This window comes from Oncorhynchus tshawytscha, linkage group LG05 (assembly GCF_018296145.1).
Source record: "Oncorhynchus tshawytscha isolate Ot180627B linkage group LG05, Otsh_v2.0, whole genome shotgun sequence".
Classification (NCBI taxonomy): Eukaryota; Metazoa; Chordata; class Actinopteri; order Salmoniformes; family Salmonidae; genus Oncorhynchus; species Oncorhynchus tshawytscha.
In genome coordinates, this window is record NC_056433.1 from 72601430 (window position 1) to 72623333 (window position 21904).

The 21904-nt window shown below is 45.8% G+C and overlaps 1 protein-coding gene across 2 annotated transcripts in view; it reads left to right on the forward strand.

Moving 5' to 3' along the window:
* Nucleotides 1-21904, forward strand: part of LOC112251329 (PH domain leucine-rich repeat protein phosphatase 1-like) — a 50143-nt gene that overhangs the window by 20067 nt on the left and 8172 nt on the right. For both annotated transcript variants that reach the window (XM_042322331.1, XM_042322332.1), the window contains exons 3-10: nt 3123-3248; nt 3373-3512; nt 7377-7523; nt 7990-8217; nt 11994-12196; nt 13514-13574; nt 17410-17505; nt 17817-17972. In XM_042322331.1, coding sequence (XP_042178265.1) covers nt 3123-3248; nt 3373-3512; nt 7377-7523; nt 7990-8217; nt 11994-12196; nt 13514-13574; nt 17410-17505; nt 17817-17972 — 1157 coding nt within the window. The remainder of the gene's footprint in view (nt 1-3122; nt 3249-3372; nt 3513-7376; nt 7524-7989; nt 8218-11993; nt 12197-13513; nt 13575-17409; nt 17506-17816; nt 17973-21904) is intronic.

The following is a 21904-nucleotide window of genomic DNA, read 5'->3' on the forward strand; positions in this document are numbered from 1 at the left end:
GGCACAGATCTGGGGAAGTGTACAAAAAAATGTCTGCAGCATTGAAGGTCCCCAAGAACACTGTGACCTCCATCATTCTTAATGGAAGAAGTTTGGAACCATCAAGACTCTTCCTAGATTGGCCACCCGGCCAAACCGAGCAATCAGGGGACAAGGGCCTTGGTCAGGGAGGTGATCAAGAACCTGCTGGTCACTCTGACAGAATTCCTCTGTGGAGATGGGAGAACCTTCCAGAAGGACAACCATCTCTGCATCACACCACCAATCAGGCCTTTATTGTAGATTGGCCAGACGGAAGCCACTCCTCAGTACAAGGCACATGACAGCCCGCTTGGAGTTTGCGGGAAAAAAACACATAGACTCTCAGACCATGAGAAACAAGGTTCTCTGGTCTGATGATTGCACTCTTTGGCCTCATAGCCAAGCGTCACGTCTGGAGGAAACCTGGCACCATCCCTACGGTGAAGCATGGTGGTGGCAGCATCATGCTGTGGGGATGTTTGTCATTGCCAGGGACTGGGAGACTAATCAGGATCTAGGCAAAGATGAACGGAGTAAGGTACAGAGATCCTTGCTGAAAACCTGCTCCAGAGCGCTCAGACCAGGGCGACGGTTCACCTAACAGACAGGACAAAACGACCCTAAGCACACAGCCAAGACAACGCAGGAGTGGCTTTGGGACAAGTCTCTGAATGTCCTTGAGTGGCCCAGCTAGAGCCTGGACTTGAACCCGATCGAACATTTCTGGAGAGACCTGAAAATAGCTGTTCAGCGACGCTCCCCATCCAACCTGACAGAGCGTGAGAGGATCTGCAGAGAAGAATGGGAGAAACTCCCCAAATACAGGTGTGCCAAGCTTGTAGTGTCATACCCAAGAAGACTCAAGGCTGTAATCGTTGCAAAAGGTGCTTCAATGAAGTACTAAGTAAAGGGTCCGAATACTTATGTAAATGTCGTATTTCAGTTTTTATTTTTTATAAATTAGAAAGAAAAAAAACATGTTTTTTTACTTTGTCATTATGGGGTATTGTGTGTAGATTGATGAGGGGGGAAAAGCAATGTAATACATTTTAGAATAAAGCTGGAACATAACAAGGGGTCTGAATACTTTCCAAAGGCACTGCAGCTACCTGTTTTTTTGGTTATGAATAAGTCAACAAATATTCCCCATTTGCAGGCTACTAAGCTACTTTTGCCTTCTTGCAATGCAGTACTTCATCCACTAGAAACTGTGCATACATTTGGTCTAAAGTTTGCGGAGGATAAGCATATTCTCACGTCAAGTTTTTCGTTTTTTTGTAAATGCCTTTTGCGTGAACTGGCACACACATGTTTTGGGGCATATTTTGTGTCTATTCAACTATTATAAATGAGACACCTGGCATGCTGCGTGAAAATGTAGGAAGCTGGGGATATCTGATTTCTGTTTGTCTTAACTCACCACATCCACCACTAATAAGCTGAACTTTAAGTCATCAGTCAGTTTTTTTTTGTGTGCATACCATTACAATGATAATAGTTCCTCACAGTCTTTGAAACATCTTTCAGTGTGAAAGACCAAAATATCATGATCTGAGGATCACACACACTATATACAGTGGGGAGAACAAGTATTTGATACATTTCGCTACACTTGCATTATCATCTGCTAACCATGTGTATGTGACAAATTAAGATTTGATTTGATTTGATTTTGCAAGTTTTCCTACGTACAAAGCATGTAGAGGTCTGTAATTTTTTATCATAGGTACACTTCAACTGTGAGAGGCGGAATCTAAAACAAAAATCCAGAATATCACATTGTATGATTTTTAAGTAATTAATTTGCATTTTATTGTTTTAGTGGGTTAGGGTTTCAAACAGTTTTAAGTATGTTTTCAAAATGCATAGCTCACATTGTAAGGTGGTGGGTGACCTGCTGATAGCCTGCCTGCACTTAAATGCTGATTGGGAGGCCTGCTTCAATGACCAAATAAAAATGGTAGCTCTCTTTAATCGTGGCCATCAAAACTGTTTTAATACTCAATTACATTTAGAATTGTTGCGCAATGACCGGGCTTCTAAAAACCAATATTTGACTCCAGCAGCAACCAGCTCTGTAGGCCTATGCTGTGCATCTAATAGTTGTTGGATAAGTAAGCTGCATGACAACTAACGTAAATACACACGCCAATTTAACTCCACAAAACTATACAAATGAACCTATAGACTAGTAAGCATGGTGGGCAAATGTATTTTCATTGACTGGTATTTCCATCAATGAATAAAAGTCAGTATTTTGCAGTGGGGTTTTTTTTCTTCTCCCAGTCGATTTGGCAACTATTTGTATTGGATTTTAATTTCTTTGTTGGCCTAAAGCCGGCAATTACTGGCTAACGGAAATCCTGACACACACACACACACACACACACACACACACACACACTAGAGATGGGGAAAGGTTGTTCGATCATCCAAATGGTTGTTTGTATTTGATTACTTGTGACTATTAATTTGAGAAAAAAATTCTAAACTAGGTCTAAATTAACAATGAAAATAGTCAGGACATTTTTAATACAAGGATATTCCATGACATTGGAAATAATTAATTTAATCAAACAACATGCACCCCGTTAAAAGACTGGTAGCCTTCACGTGTAGCTTGTTGTTTTTTTTGTCAGCCAATCAAAGTGGCACTACAGTCAGAGGCTCCATGTGTAGCAATGCAAAATGGAATTAAGTCAGCTGGAGGAGTAGGCTACAACAAGCAACTAACAGGTATGCATTTAAAAAAAAAATTGAATGTAGTTTTAATTTGACATGGACTGGGAGCAAAGCTAAACTAGCTAGCTGGCTAGTTTAGCTAGCTTTTATTCTTCAATTTGATGCAACAAAGACCGGAACTGTCAGATGGGATGATAAATATATGGCTAGCTACAAGTTTAGTCGCGAGTTGGCTATACATTACCTCTCTCTCCCTTCCTGCACACTGCTTCCACACACACCGGCCCCTCCCCCTGCCCGCCACACACTAATCGGCACATGACTCCCTCCCTGCTATTTTCCCCTGGCTGGCAGTTGTCACATTGTTTTTGGTCTCTAATCGCAGAGCTAATCTCTCTCTGTGTGTGTGTGTTGTTCAGGTGGAGGAGGTGAGGAGACACAGTCACTGTCTAGCCTTCAGTTCTTCTGGTCCCCAGAGTCAGACCTACTACATCAGCTATGACTCCTACACAGAACACCTCCGCTGGCACAGACAGGCTGCCAAGGTACGTGTGTGCTCAGAGTTGAGTTGCATGTCTTCAAGTTGTTAGCAATCTGGAAAATGAAAACCCTTTTGTCTCTTACTCTTTTTCTTTCTCTCCTATCTCTCACCCTCTCTCCCTCCATCAGATAGTGTCTCAGAGGGTGAGTTCTGTGGACCTGTCATGTTGCAGTCTGGAGGAGCTGCCATCTCAGCTGTTCTACAGCCAGGACCTGACCCACCTCAACCTCAAACACAACTATCTGACGGGCCTCACACATCTCACCAGGTATGTACCCCTGCAGGCTGTGGGAAGAGGTGGTAGGATGGAATGGAGGGAGTGGGGGAAGAGGAGAAGAAAAGGGAAGGAACTGAGAGATATGGGCTAGGGTGGCTCCGGAGAACGGCTCAATATATACCTCTGGAAGGAGGGAGGGGTTAAGAGAGGAGTGATGTGGGCGGTTTGTCCTTCGATATCCTCTCTCTCTCGCGCTCTCTCTCTCTCTCTCTCGCTCTCTCCAGCTCTGGGTATCACCATATGGTCGCAAGGTTAGAGGATTAGATTCACCTACAGATCTGTGTTTGTGTTCCTATAGGATTGATTTGGTCTAAGAAAACAGATTGGGGTTGATTAGAAGTAGACGTAGGCGGAATTAGGAGGGGAAATCCGAGCTTGAGTTATTTATTTATTATATACACACACACACACAGTTTTCCTCTGGAGCTTTCATTAATCTATGGCCAGTGATTCCCAGGCCTCTCACCTATGACCTGTTTTTGGAGTCACGGTCTGCAAGCCAAGAGACATGATTGGTCCAAAACACAACGACTGCATTTTGATTGGCTCCTCTTCAGTGACCTTTAGCCAGGTTTGGGGCCCAGCAGTGTCATTGACTGCGGTCAGATTCTCGCTTCTTCTCCTTCTAGCTAACCCTTCTATGCTTACAGTAATACAATGCTCCCCACCATGGAGACCGTCTACGTCCCAAATGGCTCCCTATTCTCTATAGTGTACACTTTTCCCTATATATTTCCCTGTGGGTCCTGGTCAAAAGTAGTACACTATATAGGGAATAGGGTCCCATTTGAGATGCGCCCTCTGTCCCAGGCCTGGTGTAGTGTTACAGTTAGTGTTTCAGTGTGAGCTGCTCTGCTTTGGGAGACATCAGACAGTGGGAATGGATGGGGAGATGGGACAGGACCGGACTGGTGCAGAACAACAACAACAGCAAAAACTCCCATGAATAATCTTCCCATCGGGTCACACTGCTCACACTGCTCAACTTTCAGCATCAAACAATGGTTATGAAAACAGACCCTTGCCTTGCCGGTGAAGAGAAACACTATATCCATCCTCCTCTCTCACACTCTCTGCATACAGGACATCATCCATCCTCCTCTCACACACTTTCTGCATACAGGACATCATCCATCCTCCTCTCCCTCTCTCTGCATACAGGACATCATCCATCCTCCTCTCCCTCTCTCTGCATACAGGACATCATCCATCCTCCTCTCCCTCTCTCTGCATACAGGACATCATCCATCCTCCTCTCCCTCTCTCTGCATACAGGACATCATCCATCCTCCTCTCCCTCTCTCTGCATACAGTACAGGACATCATCCATCCTCCTCTCCCCCTCTCTGCATACAGTACAGGACATCGTCCATCCTCTTCTCCCTCTCTCTGCATACAGTACAGGACATCATCCGTCCTCCTCTTTCTGCATTCGGTACAGGACGTTCTCGCTCTCTCTCTCTCTCTCTCCAGTACAGGATGTCATCCATCCCCCTCTTCCTCATTCTCGCCGTGGTTCAGTGACTCTGGTTGTACTTCCGATGGAATGGCTTTGTGCTCCCATTGTTCTGCCATAAACACAGCTTTACCAAAGGAAGAGGAGGGGAGGCAGACAGGGATTCAGGAATGTGTTTTTCCCGCGACACTGCGTTGGGAATGCGGCTGGCTGTGGCTTTTCCTTGGAAAAGACGTGGATCCGGCACCACCTTTCACGCTGTCCCCACAGTGAACCGGGTTAGGCTAGTTAGGCCTGGGAAGACCAGGTGAGCCGAGTGCCTATCAGATTCGACAAAGATTCTCACACATGTGCCCACCAAATTTTCACATACACCGCAGCTTGTGGTAGCTACACCTTTGAAAAACAACATGTTTTTATGTGCGCAATCACAACAATGTGTGCTGCTCACATATAGGTAACTGACGAAATAAAGGAAACACCAGCATTAAGTGTCTCCAGTTTTTTAAATCGCTTTGGCAAATTTTTCAGATGTGGTATATTTCCAAAACTCTTAGTTTCAAAACTGATAACACTTGTAATTCCCCCCGTCTTATGTTCAGAACCTTTGATTGTGTAGTCATTGGAGTTGAACACATCTTTCACCCCTGAGTCAATCATGCAAGTTTTCAGTGAAATAACATGAGAACATTTAGTCAGCAATACATCAGATGAATTATGATAGACTCATCATTTAGTCATTTTAACTAACATTTAATCTAATAACAAAAAACACAAGATGTATTTTTGAAGTGCTGAATAGTAGATGGTAAATATCACTTCCATACAGTATTTGTCTGACATGCACAATTAGTTTTTTGCAAACCATATTTTTTGTATCCAATGGCAAGTTGTGAGCATGTAGAGAACTATGTTAGTGTTACAGTTTCATTTTCATTATATACATGTGTTGAACAAATAATGAAAAATAGGGGAATTGTGATGCAGTAGGCTGCAGTAAAAACACATTGCTGTAGCATAGTGTACGTATGCCATGCTAATTCTGCTCCATGCAACATTGTTCAAGATCACATTTTTTTCCGTGACTTTTCAACTGATACCTGTCTCTCTACTTGACACAATTCATCAGCTTACAGTGTATCAGTTAAATTCCGATAATGAGTGGAACATGCATTGGGAAAGTATTCAGACCCCTTCCCCTTTTCCGTGTTTTGTTATGTTACAGCCTTATTCCAAAATTGATTACATACATATTTTCCCTCATCAGTCTACACACAATACCCCATAATGACAAAGCGAAAACAGGTTTTTAGAAATATTTGCACATTTATTACAAATAAACTGAAATGGCTTATTTACATCAGTATTCAGACCCTTTGCTGTGAAACTTGAAATTGAGCTCAGGTGCATACTGTTTCTGCTGATCATCATTGAGATGTTTCTACAACTTGATTGGAGTCTACCTGTGGTAAATTCAATTGATTGGATATGATTTGGAAAGGCACGTACTTGTCTATATAAGATCCCACAGTTGACAGAGCATGTCAGAGCAAAAACCAAACCATGAGGTCGAAGGAATTGTCTGTAGAGCTCAGAGACAGGATTGTGTGGAGGCACAGATCTGGGGAAGGGTACCAAAAAATTGTGCAGCATTGAAGGTTCCCAAGAACACAATAGCCTCCATTCTTAAATGGAAGAAGTTTGGAACCACCAGAGCTGGCCTCACGGCCAAACTGCGCAATCAGGGGAGAAGGGCCTTGGTCAGGGAGGTGACCAAGAACCAGATGGTCACTCTGACAGAGCTCCAAAGTTCCTATGTGGAGATGGTTGTCCTTCGGGAAGGTACTCCCATCTTTGCAGCACTCCACCAATCAGGCCTTTATGATAGTGGCCAGACGGAAGCCACTCCTGACAGCCCACTTAATTGCTTAATTAACTCAGGAACCACACCTGTGTGGTAGCAATTGCTTTCAATATAAGTTGTATGCTCACGTGTTTCCATTATTTTGGCAGTTACCAGTTAGGCACATGACTTCCTTCTTATTAGTTTCCCCTGGGTGGCAGTTGTCACATTGTTTTTGGTCTCTAATCGCAGAGCTAATCACTCCCTGAATGCATCCCAAATGGCACCTTATACCCTATATAATGCACTACTTCTGACCAAGGCCCATAGTGCACTACTTTTGACCACAGCTCTATGTAGAGAATAGGGTGCCATTTGGAACGCAGTCCTCCCTTTCTACAGTGTTGTTGTTCTGAATGGGCTCATTAGGTAACCAGTTCTTCTGACTCTTTAGTTTCTGTGATTGTTATTGTTTGATTTTCTCTGAAAATTCCTGTCCAATTGACCCCCTCGCTCTCTCCCTCATTCATTCCCACACCTCTTTCCCCCCATCTAGATTCTGCAGGTTGAGGAGCCTCAATCTCTCTAACAACGCTCTGTCTGACTTCCCTCTGGCCGTGTGTGACATCACCTCCCTGACAGAGCTCAACCTCCAAGGCAACCTTCTGACCTCTCTGCCCTCAGCACTGGGGACCATGCACAAGTGAGTGGGGTCACAGGGTTAAAGGTCAGGGGGCAGTAGACAGAAAGAGGGAGAGAGCCTGTGACTGAGACAATAATTGAACCACCATTGGTCAGTTATTTGTTTTATAACCCCCACCCAAAAAGCATTTAGTTAATCGCTCAGCATTAGTGTTGGGTTTGGTGCTGTTGCCCAGCATGTCCACTACAGAATAACCAGGCTGCGAATGTTTGGTGGGAAAACCTGTTTTCAGACATCAGGCTGCAGTAATAGGATCTGAAAGATTTGGCCTTTTTTAAAGTTGAAATTCTTAATCTCTCGATTAGCAATTTTTCATAAGTCCCTCGTGGAAGAACCACGAGATTTACATGTCACATAAAATCAGGCACGATAACAGAAAGCTCATGTGAAGATTACAGCCACACACATAATCCCCTCTCCCACTGAGCTCCATACTAACCACCTCTCGCCATCTCCTCCTCCCCAGCCTGCAGACCCTGCTTCTGGACGGTAACTCTCTGAACTCCCTGCCTGCTGAGCTGGGCTCTCTGGAGGCCCTGACCTACCTGGGCCTGTCCTTCAACCTGTTCAGCAGCGTACCTCCAGCCCTGGAGAGGCTCAGGGGGGTGGAGAGGCTCTGTCTGGCTGGGAATCAGCTCTCCTCCCTGGACATGGTCGGCCTGCAGTGGCTCCCCCACCGACACATAGATCTCAGGTATATTACTTTGTAAATAAGTGTTTTAATTAGTTCTTTCAAGTGTTTTGCTCTGGGATCAAATGCACGTCTTGTTTTATCTATGTCTATTTTTTTTTTATACCCCAAATAACATTTCAATTAATTAAATTCAATACTAGTACTGCTCGGCTAGTGGAACCTTGCCTAGCTCCCTTCATAGATATGTAATAAGCAGTGGCGATTTTTAGCGTGTAAATCTTGGTGGGGCAAACTTTTTTTTTAGATGCATGCCAGCAAAGCCCCAACACTAAACAATACATTCATTGCTCTATAACGGTGACCCCAAACTGTATTGGTGACAAATGGTTCCCTCTACATAAAGCTGTCCCAACAGCAGAGCTTTCTCTTCAGCACCATGGAATGAATCCTTACGACCGCTACACCTGGATATCAGTGGAGCCTTGTCTGGCAGCAAAACAGTTCATTTACTGACTTGCTAAACAAATGTGGATTCTACTGACAATTGAGATACAAACTATATGGCTTAGCCTCTTAAGTATCATACCCTATTTATGCCAATTTGTCTAAAATGACATACCCAAATCTAACTGCCTGTAGCTCAGGACCTGAAGTAAGGATAGACATATTCTTCATACCATTTGAAAGGAAGCACTTAGAAGTTTGTGGGAATGTGAAATGAATGTTGGAGAATATAACACATTAGATCTGGTAAAAGATACCATTCTTTGAAATGCAAGAGAAAGGCCATTGTCACGAACCGCCTCGAAGTTCGTGACTAAAAGGGAGACAATGTGGAGATAACAAAATATATTTATTAACTAAAGTAAACTAAATACAGTTAACAATGGTGTGTGTGTATTCAGTAATCAGTAGTGTAAGTGAGTGGTTGCGTGTATAAATGTGATAATGAGGGGTGTTGAAAGGTGCCAACGCAAATAAACAAAACAGCCACAAAAAATGCCACAACCAAAATCTCAGTGTCTGCATGGAGAGAGTCTCCTCTATGAATAGGGAAGTGGTGCATTTATCTTGGGACACACCCGGGCCCATTTAATCCATCTATGTCCTGGAAAGTTGGCTGCTGCTCACGTAATTCTAGTCACATTAGTGTACGTTAGCAACAACGGTCCCGGTTTAGGGATACCGATCCCGTAGAGGATAAGGGAATGATGAGCGGATAAGAGGCAATCCAACATTTCGATTAAGACATGAATGAGTGAGCTAAGACTGATGAAGTCAATATACAGTGCCTTCGGAAAAGTATTCAGACACATTGACTTTGTCCACATTTTTTTACATTACTGCCTTATTCTAAAATGGATTAAAAAAAATAAAACATGTAATCTGCAATCTACACACAATACCCCATAATGACAAAGCGAAAACTGATTTTTAGAGTTTTATGCACATTTATATAAAAAATTACTTATTATATAAGTATTTAGACCCTTTGCTATGAGACTCGAAATTGAGCTCAGGTGCATCCTGTTTCCATTGATCATCCTTGAGATGTTTCTACAACTTGATTGGAGTCCACCTGTGTTAAATTCAGTTGATTGGACATGATTTGGAAAGGCACATGCCTGTCTATATAAGGTCCCACAGTGGACAGTGCATTTCAGAGCAAAAAACAATTTAATCCATTTTAGAATAAAGCTGTAACGTAAGAATGTGGAACATGTCAAGGGGTCTGAATACTTTCTGAAGTATTTGTTCAGCACTTTTGTTCAGCACCTGAAATGTACAGCGACAGAATTCAGAACATGGTCCGTTCTTAGTGTTCTCCCTGTACACTAAGTCAGAACCGTGGGATAATTGAAGGGGGCATATAAGCGGACAGAGATAGCTCAATGTTTGATGACATTTCTCTAAAACAGGCTATGGGCTACATGTGCACCACCAAGTCAGAACAGTAGGCTATGTAGTTATGAGGGGGAAAGGGACCAAATTGTTAGAGTGAGGCACATGGGCTTCTAACCGCTTACAACACAATATACACTTAGTTTTACTTTCTTAGCTACAGTATACTTATCTCCCTGGCATATTGCGTAATTTATGCAGTGGCATACAATACATTTTTGGACTCGGTTGTGCTGTGCTCACTTGATCAGGAAGGTGGCTCGGTGGTCGTTCTTGTGGGCAAATTTTGTCATGAAACTTTGTCATCCAAGTCTGTCATTCCCTGGATTTATGGTGATTTCAAGACAACTGGAGCTCGTTTTTTTTCTAGGTTCCCAGTTGTCTTGAACTCACTGAAGTCTGAGATTTCCCCGTTCCGAGTTTCCAGTTATTTTGAACGTGGCAGAAGTCATGTTGAATTGACAGCATGGCCAATATATTCAACCTTTTTTGGCCCATGGTTTTGTGTGTGAAGGTTTATCATTTTAAGCAAAGAAAAGAGACCCTTAAACCCAGACTTGGACAACACCCCCTCTCCACCGAATAGGAGGGGAAGCAAAAAAGTGATTCCTTTGCAACTTGTTGTGTAATGTTTGTCCAATGGCTAATTTGGGATTTGCCAGTAGATTGACGTGCTTCATGAAGATGACTGCTTGCTAGCTAAGATTTAGAAAATATGAGGATCAGTCCAATCAAAGCTACTGTAGATATAATGTGATTTGATGTCATTTTATTTGTGGCCAATGACCTGGAGCCTTCTTGGATGGGCACTTCTAATGTAAATCTATGGCAGCACGCAAGGGGGCTTGAACTTTATCTCTCCCTGTAGATTTTGCGGTGACATAGTATCCCCATGAGTGACAGAACACAGCCAATCACAGTGCAACTAGAGAAGATGACCAACTCCTACGCTCTGTATTATCCGCTGGCTGCCCCTCCACCACACAAAGCACTAAGCTAGGCTGAAACACCTGCATTTTGGAGCCGCCTTACTCAAGAAAAACAAAAAAAGAGACCATGTTTGTATGCGTCTTTATTAACTAAGTACATTTTTATTTACATTGTTTGCAAACTGATATGCTACATATATTAAATGCCAAAATAACATGCAAAACAGGCACACAAAATATATGCCTGTTTTGTATGTTATTTTGGCATTAATACGTGTTGCATATCAGTTTGCAAACAAAAATATACTGAGTTAATAAAGCTCTGCCCCACCTGCCCTGAATGGCTGGTCGCCACTGGTAATAAGAATACTGTAGCTACAGTGAGTATACAGAAAATTAGGAACACCTGCTCTTTCTATGACAGACTGACCAGGTGAATCCAGGTGAAATCTATGATCCTTTATTGATTTCACTTGTTAAATCCACTTCAATCAGTGTAGATGAAGGGGAGGAGACTGGTTGAGGAATAATTTTTAAGCCTTGAGACAGTTGAGACATGGATTGTGTATGTGTGCCATTCAGAGGGGGAATGGGAAAGATAAAATATTTAAGTGCCTTTGAACGGGGTATGGTATTGGCTGCCAGGCGCACCAGTTTGAGTGTGTCAAGAACTGCAGCACTGCTGGATTTTTCACGTTCAACAGTTTCCCATGTGATTCAAGAATGGTCCACCACCCAAAGGACATCGAGCCAACGTGACACTACTGTGTAAAGCATTGGAGTTAACATGGGCCAGCATCCTTGTGGAACACTTTCGACACCTTATAGAGTCCATGCCCCGACGTATTGAGGCTGTTCTCGGGGCAGAAGGGAGTGCAACGCAATATCAACTCAGATATACATGTAAAAATTGGGGGGAAATGTCTTTTTTCAAAACAATCCCATTAAATGATCACTCTCCATTCTCTAACCCCCTTTCTCTCTCTTCCTCACTCTGTGTTGTAGGTTGAACAGGCTCCAGAGGGTGGTGGTTGGGGAGGCTGGCCTGCTGAGCCACGTGGCCCAGTTAGATGTGCGGGACGCTGGGTTGGAGGAGCTTGACGTCAGGACCCTATCCAGGCTGGAGCTCCTACGCTGTGACAGAAACACACTCACACTCCTTCGAGTCAGCGGCCTAGCACTCAAGGGCCTGCACACAGCACAAAACGGTACACATACACTCACAAACATGGACACTTGTTATAGTAATTGTCCACATTGCAGAGAATGTAGAGACACATACGCACATACAGGTTACTGAAAAAATAAAGTCAACACCAATATAGTGTCTTGATAGGGTGTTGGACCACCACGAGCCAGAACGACTTCAATGGGCCTTGGCATATATTCTGCAAGTGTCTGGAACTCTACTGGAGGGATACAACACCATTCTTCCATGAGAAATTCCATAATTTGGTGTTTTATATAGCCCTTCTTACATCAGCTGATATCTCAAAGTGCTGTACAGAAACCCAGGCTAAAACCCCAAACAGCAAGCAATGCAGGTGTAGAAGCACGGTGGCTAGGAAAAACTCCCTAGAAAGGCCGAAACCTAGAGAGGAACCAGGTTATGAGGGGTGGCCAGTACTCTTCTGGCTGTGCCAGGTGGAGATTATAACAGAACATGGCCAAGATGTTCAAATGTTCATAAATGACCAGCATGGTCAAATAATAATAATCACAGTAGTTGTCGAGGGTGCAACAAGTCAGCACCTCAGGAGTAAATGTCAGTTGGCTTTTCATAGCCCGATCATTAAGAGTATCCCTACCGCTCCTGCTGTCTCTAGAGAATTGAAAACAACAGGTCTGGGACAGGTAGCACGTCCGGTGAACAGGACAGGGTTCCATAGCCGCAGGCAGAACAGTTGAAACTGGAGCAGCAGCACGGCCAGGTGGACTGGGGACAGCAAGGAGTCATCATGCCAGGTAGTCCTGAGGCATGGTCCTAGGGCTCAGGTCCTCCGAGAGAGAGAAAGAAAGAGAGAATTAGAGAGAGCATACTTAAATTCACACAGGACACCGGATAAGACAGGAGAAGTACTCCAGATATAACAAACTGACCCTAGCCCCCCGACACATAAACTACTGCAGCATAAATACTGGAGGCTGAGACAGGAGGGGTCAGGAGAGACTGTGGCCCCATCCGATGATACCCCCGGACAGGGCCAAACAGGCAGGATATAACCCCACCCACTGGTGACTGACACATACCCACACCCTTTAAACCTCCTATGCTCTTTTGAGACCCCTCTTTTAAAATCACTGAGATCTCTTCTAGCCATGGTAACCAAAATAATGAGCTACTGGGCATTTTAATACATGACTCTAAGCATGATGGTATGTTAATTGCTTAATTAACTCAGGAACCACACCTGTGTGGAAGTACCTGCTTTCAATGTACTTTGTATCCCTCATTTACTCGTATTTCCTTTTATTTTGGCAGTTCCCTGTATATACTGTGTTGACGGTGTGTTGTTTTTTTCTAGAGCTGAGAGCACTGGAGGTGTTTCCTGTTCCAGAGAGCCTCACTGTTGTGGACGTGTCCAGGTAAGCGCCACACAGTTCACAATCGATGGATGGATTCTTGAATGGGTAGAGAATATACAAGTGATTTTGATTGTTTTAACTGACCTATTGGTTGATGGACAGAGAGAAGCCTTATAGTGACTGATTGCTGTCTGTGTTGTAGGAACCGTCTGGACTATGTGCCTGTCTGGGTGTGTTGTGTTTAGGGCTGGGAATAGCCAGGGACCTCACAATACAATATTATCACAATACTTAGGTACTGATATGACATGTATTGTCATCATTCTATATTTATTGCAATTTGATGTTCCAAACATATTGCTCACTATACACTGAGTGTACAAAACATTAAGAACACCTGCTCTTTCCTTGACAGGCTGACCAGGTGAATCCAGGTGAAAGCTATGATCCCTTATTGATGTCAGTTGTTAAATCCACTGCAATCTGTGTCGATGAAGGGGTGTGTTTGTCAAGAACTGCAACGCTCCTGGGTATTTCACGCTCAACAACTTCCTGTGTGTATCAAGAATGGTCCACCACCCAAAGGACATCCAGCCAACTTGACACAACTGTGGGAAGCATTGGGGTCAACATGGGAAGCATTGGAGTCAACATGGGCCAGCATCCCTGTGGAACGCTTTCAACACCTTGTAGAGTCCATGACCCGACAAATTGATGCTGTTCTAAGGCCAAAAGGGGGGTGCAACACATTATCCGGAAGGTGTTCTTAATGTTTTGTACACTCAGTATATGTCTTCTGCAGAGAGATAAGAGAGCATGATCAGTCAGGGAAATAAAAGTGCTGAAAAAATGTTGGCTCACTTTGAAAAGATGGAGAACAAGCTATAAGATGAAAGATACCTAAGTGTTGGGGCAGGTACAGCCAACTAGCGCTAGCTAACGCTATCCACAGTAGCACTCTCTAACTTCACAAAAAAAAATCTTTACACGTCGATACTTGTAACTATAGATCTTCCTTTCTTTTTTTTTTTACTATTGTGTTGTAGGACTGTCTGGACTGTCTGCCTGACTGGCTATGTTGTGTTATAGGACCCATCTGGACTGTCTGCCTGACTGGCTATGTTGTGTTATAGGACCCATCTGGACTGTCTGCCTGACTGGCTATGTTGTGTTATAGGACCCATCTGGACTGTCTGCCTGACTGGCTATGTTGTGTTGTAGGACCCATCTGGACTGTCTGCCTGACTGGCTATGTTGTGTTGTAGGACCCATCTGGACTGTCTGCCTGACTGGCTATGTTGTGTTATAGGACCCATCTGGACTGTCTGCCTGACTGGCTATGTTGTGTTATAGGACCCATCTGGACTGTCTGCCTGACTGGCTATGTTGTGTTATAGGACCCATCTGGACTGTCTGCCTGACTGGCTATGTTGTGTTGTAGGACCCATCTGGACTGTCTGCCTGACTGGCTATGTTGTGTTGTAGGACCTCTCTGGGCTGTCTGCCTGACTGGCTATGTTGTGTTGTAGGACCCATCTGGACTGTCTGCCTGACTGGCTATGTTGTGTTGTAGGACCTCTCTGGACTGTCTGCCTGACTGGCTATGTTGTGTTGTAGGACCTCTCTGGGCTGTCTGCCTGACTGGCTATGTTGTGTTGTAGGACCCATCTGGACTGTCTGCCTGACTGGCTATGTTGTGTTGTAGGACCCATCTGGACTGTCTGCCTGACTGGCTATGTTGTGTTATAGGACCCATCTGGACTGTCTGCCTGACTGGCTATGTTGTGTTGTAGGACTGTCTGGACTGTCTGCCTGACTGGCTATGTTGTGTTGTAGGACTGTCTGGACTGTCTGCCTGACTGGCTATGTTGTGTTGTAGGACTGTCTGGACTGTCTGCCTGACTGGCTATGTTGTGTTGTAGGACTGTCTGGACTGTCTGCCTGACTGGCTATGTTGTGTTGTAGGACTGTCTGGACTGTCTGCCTGACTGGCTATGTTGTGTTGTAGGACCCATCTGGACTGTCTGCCTGACTGGCTATGTTGTGTTGTAGGACTGTCTGGACTGTCTGCCTGACTGGCTATGTTGTGTTGTAGGACCCATCTGGACTGTCTGCCTGACTGGCTATGTTGTGTTGTAGGACTGTCTGGACTGTCTGCCTGACTGGCTATGTTGTGTTATAGGACCCATCTGGACTGTCTGCCTGACTGGCTATGTTGTGTTGTAGGACTGTCTGGACTGTCTGCCTGACTGGCTATGTTGTGTTGTAGGACCCATCTGGACTGTCTGCCTGACTGGCTATGTTGTGTTGTAGGACTGTCTGGACTGTCTGCCTGACTGGCTATGTTGTGTTGTAGGACCCATCTGGACTGTCTGCCTGACTGGCTATGTTGTGTTATAGGACCCATCTGGACTGTCTGCCTGACTGGCTATGTTGTGTTATAGGACCCATCTGGACTGTCTGCCTGACTGGCTATGTTGTGTTGTAGGACCCATCTGGACTGTCTGCCTGACTGGCTATGTTGTGTTGTAGGACCCATCTGGACTGTCTGCCTGACTGGCTATGTTGTGTTATAGGACCCATCTGGACTGTCTGCCTGACTGGCTATGTTGTGTTGTAGTAACTGTCTGCCTGACTGGCTATGTTGTGTTGTAGGACCCATCTGGACTGTCTGCCTGACTGGCTATGTTGTGTTGTAGGACCCATCTGGACTGTCTGCCTGACTGTCTATGTTGTGTTGTAGGACCCATCTGGACTGTCTGCCTGACTGGCTATGTTGTGTTATAGGACCCATCTGGACTGTCTGCCTGACTGGCTATGTTGTGTTATAGGACCCATCTGGACTGTCTGCCTGACTGGCTATGTTGTGTTGTAGGACCCATCTGGACTGTCTGCCTGACTGGCTATGTTGTGTTATAGGACCCATCTGGACTGTCTGCCTGACTGGCTATGTTGTGTTGTAGGACCCATCTGGACTGTCTGCCTGACTGGCTATGTTGTGTTATAGGACCCATCTGGACTGTCTGCCTGACTGGCTATGTTGTGTTATAGGACCCATCTGGACTGTCTGCCTGACTGGCTATGTTGTGTTGTAGGACCCATCTGGACTGTCTGCCTGACTGGCTATGTTGTGTTATAGGACCCATCTGGACTGTCTGCCTGACTGGCTATGTTGTGTTATAGGACCCATCTGGACTGTCTGCCTGACTGGCTATGTTGTGTTATAGGACCCATCTGGACTGTCTGCCTGACTGGCTATGTTGTGTTGTAGGACCCATCTGGACTGTCTGCCTGACTGGCTATGTTGTGTTATAGGACCCATCTGGACTGTCTGCCTGACTGGCTATGTTGTGTTGTAGGAACTGTCTGCCTGACTGGCTATGTTGTGTTGCAGGAACCATCTGGACTGTCTGCCAGACTGGCTATGTTGTGTTGTAGGACCCATCTGGACTGTCTGCCTGACTGGCTATGTTGTGTTGTAGGAACTGTCTGCCAGACTGGTTATGTTGTGTTGTAGGACCTCTCTGGGCTGTCTGCCTGACTGGCTATGTTGTGTTGTAGGACCTCTCTGGGCTGTCTGCCTGACTGGCTATGTTGTGTTGTAGGACCCATCTGGACTGTCTGCCTGACTGGCTATGTTGTGTTATAGGACCCATCTGGACTGTCTGCCTGACTGGCTATGTTGTGTTATAGGACCTATCTGGGCTGTCTGCGTGACTGGCTATGTTGTGTTATAGGACCCATCTGGACTGTCTGCCTGACTGGCTATGTTGTGTTGTAGGAACTGTCTGCCTGACTAGCTATGTTGTGTTGTAGGAACTGTCTGCCAGACTGGCTATGTTGTGTTGTAGGACCCCTCTGGGCTGTCTGCCTGACTGGCTATGTTGTGTTGTAGGAACCATCTGGACTGTCTGCCTGACTGGGTGTGTGAGAGCACCCGACTAGAGGTCCTAGACATCAGCCACAACAACATCAAAGAGCTACCCATACGGTTAGTATCACAGAGATGTACTGTACAGTCACACACACACAGATGTACTGTACACTCTCTCTCTCTCTCTCTCTCTCGGTCTTCCTCTCGGTCTTTCTCTCTCTCGGTCTCTCTCTCGGTCTGTCTCTCTCTCTCTCTCTCTCGGTCTGTCTCTCTCTCGGTCTGTCTCTCTCTCTCTCTCTCTCGGTCTCTCTCTCTCTCTCTCGGTCGGTCTGTCTCGGTCTGTCTCTCTCTCTTGGTCTGTCTCTCTCTCTTGGTCTGTCTCTCCTCTCCTCTCCTCTCCCTGACTGTATTGTGTGTGTCTCCTGTAGGTTATTCTGCAGTGCTAGTCTTCGTAAAGTGCTGGTGGGATGTAACAGTCTGCGTAGACTACCTGAGCGGCTGGAGAAATCTCAGCTAGAGGTTCTAGATGTACAACACAACCTGCTAACTGAGCTACCACACAACCTCTTCATTAAGGCCCAGAGGTAGGCTCCACACACACACACTGGGACACACACACACACAGATACTGGGACACACACACAGATACTGGGATACACACACACAGATACTGGGATACACAAACACACAGATACTGGGACACACACAAACACACAGATACTGGGACACACACAAACACACAGATACTGGGACACACACACAAACACACAGATACTGGGACACACACACAAACACACAGATACTGGGACACACACACAAACACACAGATACTGGGACACACACACAAACACACAGATACTGGGACACACACACAAACACACAGATACTGGGACACACACACAAACACACAGATACTGGGACACACACACAAACACACAGATACTGGGACACACACAAACACACAGATACTGGGACAAATGGGACACACACACACAGATACTGGGACACACACACACAGACAAATACTGGGACACACACACAGATACTGGGACTGGGACACACACACAGATACTGGGACACACACAGATACTGGGACACAGATACTGGGACACACACACACACACAGATACTGGGACACACACACACACACACAGATACTGGGACACACACACACACACACACACACAGATACTGGGACACACACACACACACAGATACTGGGACACACACACACACACACAGATACTGGGACACACACTCACACACACAGATACTGGGACACACACACACAGATACTGGGACACACACACACACACACACACACACAGATACTGGGACACACACACACAGATACTGGGACACACACACACAGATACTGGGACAAATACTGGGACACACACACAGATACTGGGACACACACAGATACTGGGACACAGATACTGGGACACACACACACACACAGATACTGGGACACACACACACACAGATACTGGGACACACACACACACAGATACTGGGACACACACACACACACAGATACTGGGACACACACACACACAGATACTGGGACACACACACACACAGATACTGGGACACACACACACACACAGATACTGGGACACACACACACACACACACAGATACTGGGACACACACACACACAGAGATACTGGGACACACACACACAGATACTGGGACACACACACACACACACACAGAGATACTGGGACACAAACACACAGATACTGGGACACACACACACACACAGATACTGGGACACACACACACAGATACTGGGACACACACACACACACACACAGATACTGGGACACACACACACAGATACTGGGACACACACACACAGATACTGGGACAAATACTGGGACACACACACATAGATACTGGGACACACACACACAGATACTGGGATACACACAGATACTGGGACACAGATACTGGGACACACACACAGAGATACTGGGACACACACACACACACACAGATACTGGGAGACACACACACACACACACACACACACACACACACACACACACACACAGAGATACTGGGACACACACACACACACACACAGAGATACTGGGACACACACACACACACACACACAGAGATACTGGGACACACACACACACACAGAGATACTGGGACACACACACACACACACACACAGAGATACTGGGACACACACACACACACACACACACAGAGATACTGGGACACACACACACACACACACACACACACAGAGATACTGGGACACACACACACACACAGATACTGGGACACACACACACACACACACACACAGAGATACTGGGACACACACACACACAGATACTGGGACACACACACACACACACACAGATACTGGGACACAGAGAGATACTGGGACACACACACACACACAGAGATACTGGGACACACACACACAGAGATACTGGGACACACACACACACTGGGACACACACACACACACACAGATACTGGGAGAGACACACACACACACACAGAGATACTGGGACACACACTCACACACACACACACACACACACACACACACACACACACACACACACAGAGATACTGGGACACACACACACACACACACACACAGAGATACTGGGACACACACACACACACACACACAGAGATACTGGGACACACACACACACACACACACACACACAGAGATACTGGGACACACACACACACACACACACACAGAGATACTGGGGGACACACACACACACACACACACACACAGAGATACTGGGACACACACACACACACACACAGAGATACTGGGACACACACACACACACAGAGCTACTGGGACACACACACACACAGAGATACTGGGACACACACACACACACAGAGATACTGGGACACACACACGGACACACACACACACACACACAGATACTGGGACACACACACACACAGATACTGGGACACACACACACACACACAGAGATACTGGGACACACACACACAACAGAGATACTGGGACACACACACACACACACAGAGATACTGGGACACACACACACACACACAGAGATACTGGGACACACACACACAGAGATACTGGGACACACACACACACACACAGATACTGGGACACACACACACACACAGAGATACTGGGACACACACACACACACACACACACACACACACACAGAGATACTGGGACACACACACACACACACACACACACAGATACTGGGACACACACACACACACACACACACAGATACTGGGACACACACACACACACACACACACAGATACTGGGACACACACACACACACACACACACACACAGATACTGGGACACACACACACACACACACACAGATACTGGGACACACACACACACACAGATACTGGGACACACACACACACACACAGAGATACTGGGACACACACAGATACTGGGAGACACACACACACACACACAGAGATACTGGGACACACACACACACACACACACACACAGAGATACTGGGACACACACACACACACAGATACTGGGACACACACACACACAGATACTGGGACACACACACACACACAGAGATACTGGGACACACACACACAACAGAGATACTGGGACACACACACACACACACAGAGATACTGGGACACACACACACACACACAGAGATACTGGGACACACACACACAGAGATACTGGGACACACACACACACACACAGATACTGGGACACACACACACACACACAGAGATACTGGGACACACACACACACACACACACACACACACAGAGATACTGGGACACACACACACACACACACACAGAGATACTGGGACACACACACACACACACACACACACAGATACTGGGACACACACACACACACACACACACAGATACTGGGACACACACACACACACAGATACTGGGACACACACACACACACAGATACTGGGACACACACACACACACACAGAGATACTGGGACACACACACACACAGATACTGGGAGACACACACACACACACACAGAGATACTGGGACACACACACACACACACACACAGAGAGATACTGGGACACACACACACACACAGAGAGATACTGGGACACACACACACACACAGATACTGGGACACACACACACACACACACACAGATACTGGGACACACACACACACACAGAGAGATACTGGGACACACACACACACACAGATACTGGGACACACACACACACACACACAGATACTGGGACACACACACACACACACGCAGAGATACTGGGACACACACACAGAGATACTGGGACACACACACAGAGATACTGGGACACACACACACACACAGATACTTGGACACACACACACACAGATACTGGGACACACACACGCACACACACACACACACACAGATACTGGGACACACACACACTTGCTAGTTGGTCAGAGCATACTCTGAGTTCGTGTCCTGGTAGTCCGTCTGGCCCTGCAGCCTT